The sequence below is a fragment of the Epinephelus fuscoguttatus genome, linkage group LG3, assembly GCF_011397635.1.
Source record: "Epinephelus fuscoguttatus linkage group LG3, E.fuscoguttatus.final_Chr_v1".
Taxonomy (NCBI): Eukaryota; Metazoa; Chordata; class Actinopteri; order Perciformes; family Serranidae; genus Epinephelus; species Epinephelus fuscoguttatus.
Genome location: NC_064754.1, coordinates 27745953 through 27758517, shown reverse-complemented (window position 1 = coordinate 27758517; position 12565 = coordinate 27745953). Strand labels below are relative to the sequence as shown.

The 12565-nt window shown below is 41.3% G+C and overlaps 1 protein-coding gene across 4 annotated transcripts in view; it reads left to right on the top strand.

Moving 5' to 3' along the window:
• LOC125886203 (collagen alpha-1(XI) chain-like) overlaps positions 1-12565 on the top strand; it is a 61603-nt gene that overhangs the window by 26603 nt on the left and 22435 nt on the right. For all 4 annotated transcript variants that reach the window (XR_007449014.1, XM_049572213.1, XM_049572214.1 and 1 more), the window contains 22 exons: positions 234-355; positions 519-681; positions 1704-1826; positions 4101-4220; positions 4309-4437; positions 4574-4621; positions 6303-6344; positions 6554-6616; positions 6706-6780; positions 7397-7480; positions 7619-7675; positions 8978-9031; positions 9143-9196; positions 9308-9361; positions 9446-9499; positions 9576-9629; positions 9726-9770; positions 11040-11093; positions 12020-12064; positions 12148-12201; positions 12282-12326; positions 12401-12454. Coding sequence is in view for 3 of the 4 variants with exons in the window: in XM_049572213.1 (XP_049428170.1) it covers positions 234-355; positions 519-681; positions 1704-1826; positions 4101-4220; positions 4309-4437; positions 4574-4621; positions 6303-6344; positions 6554-6616; positions 6706-6780; positions 7397-7480; positions 7619-7675; positions 8978-9031; positions 9143-9196; positions 9308-9361; positions 9446-9499; positions 9576-9629; positions 9726-9770; positions 11040-11093; positions 12020-12064; positions 12148-12201; positions 12282-12326; positions 12401-12454 (1593 nt within the window). In the remaining variant the exon portion in view is untranslated. The remainder of the gene's footprint in view (positions 1-233; positions 356-518; positions 682-1703; positions 1827-4100; positions 4221-4308; positions 4438-4573; positions 4622-6302; positions 6345-6553; positions 6617-6705; positions 6781-7396; positions 7481-7618; positions 7676-8977; positions 9032-9142; positions 9197-9307; positions 9362-9445; positions 9500-9575; positions 9630-9725; positions 9771-11039; positions 11094-12019; positions 12065-12147; positions 12202-12281; positions 12327-12400; positions 12455-12565) is intronic.

Below are 12565 nucleotides of genomic sequence, written 5' to 3'. Positions count from 1 at the left end.
GCGACACAAAGGCTGGTACTTGGCCGGTGGATTTTTTTCATCTACCACTCCTCTTGGCCGGTCAAAAAGTTGATTTCGGACACTGGCCGATCCCACGTACACCAGTATTCCAAATGTAAAGAACCTGAGTTCACTTGCGGTGGATTGTCAGAGGATTTTGTAGTTGTCTGGCATGAAAACATCTCCCTCTTCCCATTATCATTTTATCCAGTCATCCGTCTCTCCTTCCTCAGGGCACACAGCAGCTGGGTTTAGAAGTCGGCCGTTCTCCTGTCTTCCTGTACGAGAACCATGAGGGTCAGCCACCTCCAGAACTTTATCCCACCTTTCGAAAGGTCAACCTGGCTGATGGCAAGTGGGTAACAACACACACTCACACACACTCACACACAGGCCCCATACACATGCTTTTGTGTCTGCCTCGCATTCATATTTTTACATAAACTTCAGACACAAAACCTTCTTTGAAAAGAAATGTCAGGAAATATGTGAATTTCTTCTTCTCTCCTTCCTGCCAGGTGGCACAGAGTAGCTTACAGTGTGGAGGGCCAGTCAGTGACTCTCTACCTGGACTGTGTCAAACTGGACACCCTGGACCTGCTCAGAGGTCACCACCCCCACGTCAGCACCGAGGGAGTCACTGTGTTTGGAACTCGACTACTGGACGAAGACGTGTTTGAGGTGAGTGCATTTACTGTGTGTTAATGTGTGTTATGTAATAAGCCATGGACGGGGGTAACTGAGTGGAGGTGAAACTGTCTCACCTTGTTAAGTGTAAACTCATTTGGCTTTTGTCAAAACGAATAAAAAACCTTGGCCAAAAATTACAGAGAATGAGAACACACAATAAGTTCCTTGTGTGTGGTAAGGAAGTGTCTCTACTTGTTGCTTCTTGTTGCTTTTATCCATCAAATGAATAATCATGAAGGCTAATCTCCCTGCACTGCCCTCCAGTGGTTGTGATGATGTACTGCACTTTTACCTCTGCTCCAAACCTCAAGTGCTTGAGCTCTACAAAGCTGTGGATGATTTAAATATTTCCAAAGCTCAAACCCGTGACAGATAAGTGGGTTTGTAGATGCCCTGTTATATGAATTATTCTCCAAGCTCATCATTAGTTCATGCAGAAACCAACCCAGTCTTACTTAAGCAAACACAATGCTGCAAATTACTCAAAATAAGCACTGGAACAATCTAACTGTGTAAAACTCTTTACGAGTTCTGTTTCTGTTGTGTCCTCAGCAGTGTGGAGGTAGTTTGACAGATCCCAAGTGTGAACTTTGACCTTTGTTTTCAGTGCAGTGTCAGGTGGTCCATCTGTTTAACTGAAAAACGCCCATCCCATGTTTGGCTTGGACTCCCGTCCATGTGTGTGGATGTGTGAAACAGAGCAAAAGGGAGAAAGAGTTTGTGTCCGTCTGTGGACTTGACGCACTGGCACCACTTGAGACTGAAGCTCTGGAGACGATTAACTGCAGAGCAACAATAAAAGCAGCCCGTTAAGTTACTTTGATCTGACTAAATGAACACATACAGTCAAAGATACAGACATGGGAGACAGATGCATGTGCCATGTTCTGCATGTAATTAATGACATGTTGTACAGTGAGGAGCAGTGACATCATGTGCATTCCTGGTATGGTTTCACTGATGTAGAGTCACAGATTTGCTTAATTTTATTTGTGTGTGTTATTGTGACACAGGGAGAGATCCAGCAACTGCTGATCGTTGATGACCCCAGGGCAGCAGAGACGTACTGTCAGGACTACATCCCAGACTGTTATGCACCTTTGCCTTACAACAGCATACTAGTAGAAGCTGAAGAGGTAAGCCCCCTTCTTATAGCCAATCACAGAAGGCAGAGTGAGAGAGAGAGAAAGTTGAAACACATGTCAGCTTGAACCCTCAAAGAGCAGAGGGATTGCAATCAGTCTACCTGTCTCATTCCACACATAACGCATGCTGTGAGGCATCTCAGGTGTTGAATGTTGTAAATCCAGGCTGGCATTTTTAAAGCAAAGGAGCCCCCAAGGTTTCATCTGAAAGAGGAGAAACTATTACAGGTGTTTATGTACAGTTTAGTAGGCAGATATGACAAAAAGACGAATGGTTTAATTATTTCTCAGTCATATATTCACACCAGAAAACCATCTGGGCAACATAAATTAAAAGATCACTGTGGGCTGTGAGGAAACATTTACTGCTTGGAGAGTTATTTAGATATGTTGCTCAGCACTAGTGGGCTGCCATTAAACTGTAAATATTTGCATGTGCAGATTGCATCTGCATGAAACACACACAGTGTTCGTTGTCCCTAGTCTCTAGTTTTTGTGGTGTGTGTGTCCCACCTTTTGCACTAGTCGGCCCTTGTCAGCTTTTTTTTTTCTTTGCCAATTCAGCATGTTTAATTGGCCTCAGAGATGGCGAAGGCCCTCAGTGAATAATGTCACTCTCATGGCAGTTCAGCTCAGTACACGAGAAGAAAAAAGGACGTGAGAAAAGCAAACAGCTCAAGTCAAAAGGGCCTGAGATAAACTTGTTATATAAGGTGATATTATTTGTCTAGCCATTGAGCTCTTAAGCAGAAATGGATTATAATTGTTTGTGCTATTGTTTGCGGGCGCACGATAAATATCCTTTGTTTTTTTTTTTCAAAATCGGGAAGTGTTGTTAATATGCTAACTGGCTAAGTAGCATCTTGAATCTGTCTTGATGGTCTTCCGGTTTCCTTTTTTGAATGACGAATACAGACTACCGCCCCCTGCTGGTATGAAAAGTTATTTCCTCTCATGCAGGTGCTGAACGTTAGGGGTGTAACATGTCTGGATTGATATAACGACTGATCAGCAATCCAGTATCTGGATGCATGGTGAAACCATCAATACATATCGTCATCTTTAAGATACACCTTTATTCTGAAATTCCCATGGCACATCTGTGTCACAGTTTCTGTCCAAGCACACATCCTTTTCTAATTAATCCAACAGAGCTAGCGGCCCAGCACCAGGCAGATAATGGGGTATGCAGCCAAGAAAAGGACAATGAGGATATTTACTGACATTGTCTCATATTGATTGCAGACCCCTGAATTAAATTGATTCGTAATCGTGTCGTGGCAAGCATTGTGATATCAGCTAGTATGGTATTGTTGTTCAAAGAATCAATATAATATTGTATCATGATCAAGCTTGTGATTTATATCCCTGCTGAACATATGTGCTTGTTGGACGTTAGCTGTTGTCTTTGCGGTGTGTTCAGGCGCAACTTTTTGGTCTAGACATAGACGACATGAGGTGACGCAACAGTCAGCCTTCATTCACACCAGTTCTTCGATGTGAGTTTGGTGTGTCTGGGCCTTAATAGTCGCAGTTAGAGAGGCATCAGTCAGGTGCCTCCAACTGTTTATTTCCTCGCTGTCTGTACAATATTTCAGCTTTCGAATAAAGTAGTAAATCATAAAGCGCTTCTAGTGTTCACTGAGCTCTCACCCTCTCTTTCTTACTGTACTTCTCTCTTTCATTTTATCTTTGGTTCTTCACATTACAACACGCCACATGGTGTTGTGGTCTGGTATACTTTGCCAGGTTCTATGTGCCAACGCTCCAGACTCCTGGGAAACATTTCAAATCCTCTTCCGCTGCTGCTGTTTGATTCATCATCTGGCTTACAGCTCAGAACTCTGCAGGATTCCTGGTTTATTGTATTCAGTTGTTTTATTGTAACACCACCAGAAATGTAATCGGCGAGAAGAAGCCAATGGAAAACATGGGATTTAGACACTCTAATGACACTCTGATGAAGCCGTCTTGCTTAATAAGGCTCTCCTGATGCAGCCAGAAAAAAAGGACTGAACTGTAGTCGTGCCATGTATTTCTTGGCTTTTTCATGATATATTTCAAGCAACAGAGAACTCAGCCAGACAGCACCACGAGAGGAATCTGATATCTCAATAGGCATCCTCTATGGCCTAAAAGTTATATTTCGATTCATTTATATCAGTTACGTTAATCCATTTCATTGTTCTGTGTATGTAAAAACAAAATGTTACATGTGCTTACAATCATGCATCATCTCTGTTTTGATTCATTTATGGTCCTCAGGTGGAGAGACCACCTAAGAAACATGTAGTGGAGGAGTTTGAGGAGTTTGACTACAGTGACCTCTACGAGGACATTTCAGTTTCCACGGTGACGGCAGGTTCCAATGTCACTGAATATGAGGTGAGACTCAGCAGCATGAGCTTGGCTTTGTGCCAATCAGGGCTTTTCTGTCCCTCATTTTTTGTCTCTGTGTATGTTTGTTGGACAGATTGTAGAGTACGAAGACTATGACAACACAACAGATTACTACCATGTGAATGAATATGAATATGAGGAAGAATACGATGATCGCTACGGACCGGCCGAGAGAGAACGCGAGTACTCTCTAAACGCAGAGGTACCATCCACACTATCACACACCAAGAATATGTGCAGTTTACACAAAGGAATCCTGTGTAAAGAAAAAGAAACTACCTCACTGTGTCTTTTATTCATTTACATTAATGCTGTTCATATTTATCCTCTCTCATTAGGACATACCAGAGAAAGGACAGAAAGGAGAGCCAGGCATCTTGGGACCGGTGAGTTAAACACACAAACACGACCGCACAGGCCCTTGATTTTGTCCTCAAAATGTTTTGAATGCCGGCTGAAACATGTCCACACAAGGTTCTTACGCAGTATGAAAAAGTATGGAGTATGATTTTAGTAATTTGCAGGTGTGGATAAATATAGAAAAAGAATAAAACAGAGTATGGAGAAATGCAGTTGCCCCTATTTTGTTTTCTATAATATAAAATGTAGAATTTCTAAAAATAAATTGATCATATGAGCAGTTTTTCATGGCATTCGGAGCAGGCAGTGCAGCCAAATTGTTTACCGCTGTGTGAGAGATTGCCGGCCAGAGCGATGTTGTCGACTGAGTGCACACTCATACACAGAGCTGCCTCTATGCCTGTACATCACAGCCTGCAAAACAGCTCTGCCTCAAGTGCCTTGTAACTAAACCAAATGTGGACATCTGCCACCAAATTACATCTTTATATTGCATCACAAATAACCAAATACTAGCTTGTCTGGACATTTATGAGTCAGCAGTATTTGAGTTATCAGAAAAGTAAACATACCTTTTCCTTAAATGGCTGTGTTCATTGTTGTTTCAATGGACACAGTGGATTAACAAGACTGCACAGATGCCGCGATATTATAAATTATTTAACTTTTTTTCAGCTCATTTTAGTTTCTTATTCATAAAATAGACTAAAACATACGGGGGGAACAATAATATGACTTATTAAATATGTTAAGGTAAAATAGCAGGAGTATAAGTAGCATCGGACTGTGTACTTCCTCTCTGGACAGAGGTGTTAGGCACTGCAGTAGAACATTGTCCAACTATATGTGTAGGCGTGTGGAATGAATGGCCCCAGTGGGTAAATACAAGTTATTTGAGGGCTGGCTATTTGTACTCACATGTCAGATATGATCTGAAAAATCTACTGAGAAGTTGGGAAAAGTAAGGAATTTTGAAATGACAAATTGGGTCAGAACCCTGTCCACAGTGTCGAGTATCAAAAACTGTCCAGTGCCAGAACAATGGCATCGAGTGCTTTGTCAGATTCTTATTTTCTTTTACCAACCCTTTGATCAGATCACCAGATATTTCCTGATTTGTATGAGGGAAATAATTTCAGGCATGAGACAACAGTGATAAAAAAAAAAAAGTCAGTTAACAATTCTTGGAAAAAATAATATGACGACATACATACCATTGGATAATATACATTCTTCTTCGTCACAGATAACTCCATTATGTCTATAACATGGTTTCTATCCACTTGATGTCTGTGGGTATATAAGAATATTGTGGTTAATGTTGTTAATCAATGATAAGGATTATTTCATGGCAGTAATGGAATTTCATGATTTTTGCATCAATATGAAAAAATATGTGTTTGATTTGCTGAATAAACCAAACCATGATATTCCTGACTGCTTATTTGATCCATAAACAAAGTCTTAATTGATTTTCTAGAAGGTTTAAGGAAGTGATTTATTGTCATAGGCATTATAATGTCGCTAGTGCCTTTCACACAATGAAAAAATGTACTAATACAATCTGTAATTGTCCCCACTCAGTACATATCCTAGTCACACTATTTTATTGGGTCTGTTAAACTCTCAAATATTCGTGATGGCTTCAAACATTCTGTATTCATCCAACAACAAACCAAAAAGTAAATTCCTGTGAAATTTCTGCAGGGCACACAGATTACAGGACCACACGGGCCGCCAGGACCTGAGGTTAGTGATCTTTGCTGCATGACATGAAACATGAAGCACATTTTTCTTCAGTGTTCAGGTGAGAAACCTGTTTTGCACGTGTGAGAGGCAGACACACATGCAACTGCAGTGAATTTTAATGTGGGAATGAAAGCTTGCAATTATGTTTGTAATAATAAATAGAATTCCATCAAACTCTGACTTTATGTGTTTTTGGTCTGTGTGTGCAGGGAGAGCCAGGACCCTCCGGAGTCACAGGACTAGTGGGACCTCGGGGAGAACCCGGGGAGCTGGTGAGGACTGTCCTCTGTTTGCTGTGAGAGTGGCTAAGTCCACCACATGTTGGTGCTCTCCATAACTTTCCTCCTCTGTCCTCTCACAGGGCCCTCCTGGGCGGCCGGGCCTTAATGGAGCTGATGGGATACCGGGTCCCCCAGGAAACATCATGCTCATACCGGTAACATGAAGATCCTTCTGTGATGCCTGAAGTCTTACAAGCTGCAGTGATGTTGCTATAGCAGTTTTTCGGCCCTGTTAACTCTTAACAGCCTCGGGGCACGTGGGAATGTGTGAATGTCGTAACTAAAAAATGTTCTGGCTCAGGATTGTTACATCACCTGGCCCTCACTTACCTTTCCAGAAGCAATGTAAAACACATGCGCTATAAAGGTGTCAATCAAAATTTCAACCATTCATTTTAGATTTTCAGTTTTTCAGTCTAATTGTTGTTTCAAATAAGTAAGCCATACTCAGTAGGCACAGGCATGTTCCTTCATTAAACTCATCTCTTGAAAACGTAATTGGTGTGTTTATTGGGGTTGACATCTAGTGACTGTGAGGACCGTAACATGTGATTCACATCATCACATTATACAGTCCCCTCGTGCCCTGTATGGAAGCATCTGCATGTTGTGTTTCCCCACCAAATGATTCAGATTTTTTACTTTGATTTCATCCATCTGCGCCGTTTTATTAAAAAAACTTAAATAGCAATGCAGCATATTGGCCACTGGGTGGAGTATTGAGTTTGACTTGAAAGCATATTGTGTGCTTGTGTGTGTTTGTGTGTGTAGTTCCAGTCAGGTGGGGATCCAAAGACAGGCACTGTAGTTTCTGCACAGGAGGCGCAGGCTCAGGCCATCCTGCAGCAGACCAAGGTACACAAACTTCTGAAATATTACTGCTTCATCCTAATCACAGTCTCAAGCTGATGTAGAGCTACTGCAGTGTGTGTGTGTGTGTGTGTGTGTGTGTGTTGCTGTCTGACTCTTTCCTTCTTATTTCTCCTCTTGTAGCTGGCTATGAAGGGACCCCCAGGGCCACTCGGCCTCAGGGGACGACCTGGACCACTGGTGAGTGAGAGATGTCCACTGTTTGATTTTCTCTTCAGTCAGAAGATGCAGAGTTGCAGGTGAAGGATAAATAATGTCTGAGGGTTTATTTTTTCTTCAAGATTACACACAATAGAACAACATAGTGTTTGGTCATGCACAGTATTTTGGTACTCAGTGGAAAAATAGATAATGTTACAAAGCAAAGTGACTAAGAAAATTTACTTAAGTACTGTATTAATGTACAGTTTTAGGTACTTGTACTTTGCTTGAGTATTTTTACTTTATGCTACTTTATACTTCTACACTAATCTCAAAGGGAAATATTGTAATTTTTACTCCACTACATGTATTTTAAAGGTTTAGCTACCAGCTGCTTTGCCAATTTGGATTATAAATACAAACTATAAATCAACCACTAAACAATGAGGTAAAATTTCATGTTTATATCCCCAGCAGCACATAAAGTGATTCAAATTCAATTACCAGCTACAACTTTAAAGTGATGACTACATTAATGTATCAATAATATAAATTAGTAATATAGTGTTTTATATACTATTATATTAAGCTGTATGAATACTTTACTGCACTTTAAGTAGGCCTATATTTACTTTTGTAATTTTACTTAAACAGTATTTTGAATGCAGGACTTTTACTTGAAAATCCCAGTTCAGACCAAAGATTCGCAACAAGACAAAACCATTTTAGAACAAGCAGCAGTGTGAACTGGCCTTCTGAGCTCAACTCAAGCCGGCTGGTGTTGTCACCTGCAACTCAGCTGGTCAAACTGCTGGAGGCTGGTTTTATAATGTAAGGATGGTCACCTGCGTCTACGGCCAAACGGCTTGTGGTGAAGTCTGCTGGTCAAGTCAAAATGACCGCAGACAGCGTGTTCATTTGCTGTGGCCGGTGCTCCGTCCCCCCTGAGCCCTCTGTTTCTGTCCTCGCTTCACATTAGGGACCTGTGTCCATATAGTGTTTTTCTTTGGCAGAAAAGCAGTGGCAGGACACTGGGGAACACTTCACTGCAGCGCTACGCTTGGGTTATGTTTCTATGACAACAGTATCTTGACATTAAGCAGAGGGTTGACTAGGCAGTTAACAACGAGCTTACAACACGTAAGGTGATAAAAGTGAAACAATCAACATTCAAGTCTTGGCCGATGTGCTGTCACTAATGAGCTTTTCTGTTTTGTTGCGATAGTAGTAGCTAATTGAAAGGCAGTCTCAACACCAGTTGATACACACACACACACACACACACACACACACAAACCTGACTTGTTTAAACAACTGAATGTTGTAAACTTTTTCTCCCAGGGTGCACCTGGTACTTCTGGGCTGAAGGGGAGCAGCGGGGATATGGGGCCGAAGGTGAGCTATCTGGTTGTCATGGCAACACACTCAGCACCTCATGCCTTTTATAGAACACTTGAACTCTATGTGAACATGCTCATCTGCTCTCTTTGGACCTTTTCTCCCCAGGGTCCTCCAGGACTGCCAGGTATCGCAGGTCAGAACGGACGACCCGGGAAAAGGGTGAGACTACTCACTGGAGTCCTTTAGCTATGAATATCAACTTCTATCATCTGTATATATATGTTCATGTCAGAGAATTAATGTCTAACTTGTTGTTTTTGTGTTTATTAGGGTCGAGGAGGTGCAGATGGGGGTCGCGGTGCAATAGGAGAGACTGGAGCAAAGGTGAAGAAGAAATGATCTCACACTGTTCACTTACTGACTGCTCTGTCTTCTTAAATTATGAACTAATCCGTCTCTTTTTCTCAGGGGGATCGAGGGTTTGATGGCTTGCCGGGTCTCCCAGGAAACAAAGGGCATAAAGTGAGTTATCTGGCTGAATGAGTGAGTGGTGTTAGATAATTTATAATACCAACTTCCATGTGTGTGTTTTTCTCAGGGGGACAGGGGTAAGCCGGGCCCTCTAGGTCCTCCTGGAGAGCCGGGAGAAAAGGTGAGAGGTCACTGTGGCTGTGTGTATTAATTTTTATATAGCTTTGTGTTTTGGTATTTATATATTGGTATTATTAATGTTTTTGTTTTTTCACAGGGCTCTGAGGGGCCCTCTGGGCCAAGAGGACAGCCAGGTGATGCTGTAAGTATAACACACAAACAGTAAAAACACAAACATAGACAATAAACAGTTCTACTTTTACCTTTAAACTTTAAACTTTAAACGGACTCCAAAATCCTGAAGCACTATTTATCTATCTAGATTGTTTTGGTGCGAGTTGCTGAGTGTTATCGGAAATATCAGCCGTAGAGATGTCTTCCTTCTCTCTAATATAATGGAACTAGATGGCAGCACCAGAAAATACATTTGAAAAACTCAACAGCAATGTCTCTTTCCAGAAAACAGGACCTGGTTGCTCAAGAGAATCCACAGACCTTGTTGTGACCAGTTTCGTGTAGGAACTTTTTTCTTTATCCCGAACTACACCTGCCAGGTGTATCAAAGCGCAGAAGGAAGCGCGCATCTACTTTTCACGCTTCCTTCTGCACAGTGATACGGGTGTAGTTTGATAAAAAAAGAAAATAGTTCCTACATTAAACTGCTCACAACAAGGCATTTGAATTATCGTGAGTAACCAGGTTATAGTTTCTGGAAAGAGACATTGCTGTTGAGTTTTTCAAATGCATTTTTTTGGCGGGATGCTTTGAGCATATTCGAGAGGAGGCAAACATCTCTGCAGGCGATATCTCAACACTAGATTGATAAATAGTGTGACAGGTAAGAGGAAAAAAATGTATTTTTGATTTTGGGGTGAGCTGTCCCTTTAAAGGAATAGTTTCACATTTTACGAAACAAGCTTCTTTGATTTCTTGCCAATACTTATGTGAGACTGTTGATACCATTCTTATACCTATACTGTAAATATGAAGCTACAGTTAGCTTAGCTTAGCATAAAGCCTAGACAAAGGGAAACAGACGTAGGCTGGCTCTGCCCAAAGATATTATCTCATTTGTTTGTTGTTTGTACGAAAGCTAAAGTCAAAATTCCATGAGAGTGGATGATATTTTCATCTAAGTGTCCAACATCTAATTTTCAGCGAGAAAACAAATATGTGTATTTTGTCTATTTTTCTATACCATGATAACCCCTATAAGAGGTTTATGGACAAAGTTAGAGATGTGAACAAAAGAAATCCCATGACTTCTAATCTACAAAGAGTCCAAACCCTAAAACCAAGTCTTGGTCCTTAACCAACCCTGTGAAGAAGTGAGGACCAGCCAAAGCATTCAGACTTTACTCTCCTCACTCTTAATATCTAATATTCAAATTGGTCCTCGTAAAGAGAGAAGTACAACACTCAATTACATGAAATTATATGTCAATGTATGTAACTGTTGTGTATATTTCAGGGTTCCAGAGGTCTGAATGGCCCCAGAGGTCGTCCTGGTCCCCCAGGCCAGCCTGTGAGTGTGAATTCTACAGTTTTTCACACACAGTACTTCTGCGCACACACACACACACACACACACACACACACACACACACACACACACACACACACAAAGCACACAACATCCACAGTCTCCCACATTAATCTCTACCTTTGACAACAGTTAAAGACATAAGATACCAGTAATTATCTTGCTATCTCGTCTCTCTCTCTGTGTTTACCCATGCAGTAAAAATACGCCTCCTCTCACCACCAACATAAATCCAGCTGCTGTGGTGTCGCTATTAGATAATGTCACATGATAATGCCTCATTATGATGTTACTGTGGTTCTCCATTTGTTAACATGATGTTATGTAATTCTTATCTCATCTGATAAGATGACTGTCTCTCTGCCAAATACAACATCTCCAAATGCCCCAAGCGATTTCTTTCCAATTTGCATTTGTAGAAACACAAGTAAGCACTTGTAAGAATCTGATGGAACCAAGAAGCACTTTTTCATTTGTAATATATATTTGCACTCGGTGTTGGTTAATTAAGCATGAAATGCCTCAAGCAAGGAGGGGGTGTTGCCAAAACTGATAGGGTGGCTGATAATTTTCAGTTTCCTTTCGTTTTTGTCCCAGGAGGCTCATATAACAAGCCTCAGGAGAAGTTCTGTTAAAGATACGAGACAGTGCACCCGCCTTATATCTTTTCTTCAGACAGGAAAATAAAATCCTTTTTAGAAATAAAGGGTACAGCCGGAAAATAAACCCAGTACAGCAGAATTAATACTTGAAGCATTGTGTTGGCAGCTCACAGTCTGCTTTTAAAAAACATACATTCTCCTCCAATGTTGTATTATTTTGTAATAAAAAGCTCTGATGCATTTACTCAAGGATGCAGAGATAAAAAAAATCTGTCCCTTCCATTAACTCTTCTTCTCTCCTCACAGGGCATCAGAGGAATTGACGGGGTTCAAGGCTCAAAAGGAAACATAGTGAGTATTTTATCGGTAGTAGTAAAGACAGTAGAGACTGATAACATACAGGTTACCATGACATCACTTCCTGTTTGTGACAGGGACCCCTAGGAGACATTGGAGCCCCTGGACAGCAAGGCAACCCTGGGATTGTGGTACGAGCAGAGAACAAATACAGAAATAACACCGTTGCATAAGCATGCACAGAAATACAAATACTCCATCTCTCCTACAGGGTTTCCCTGGACCTCAGGGGTTAGTAGGGCTTCCAGGAGAGAAGGTAAGACACATTTATTTGGAGTCTTCACTTCAAGGGTGAAGCAGGTCTTAAATTGACTGATCTTTGTTTTATAGGGGCCTCAAGGGAAGAAAGGGATGCAGGGATTACCTGGAAATGACGGGCCTGGGGTAAGTACAATGATGTTTGTTCTCATGTTGCTGAGGACTCTTACTGATACAGTGCCTTTAGTCCCTAATCCTAACCTTAACTTTACAACTACATGCCTAATTACAGATATT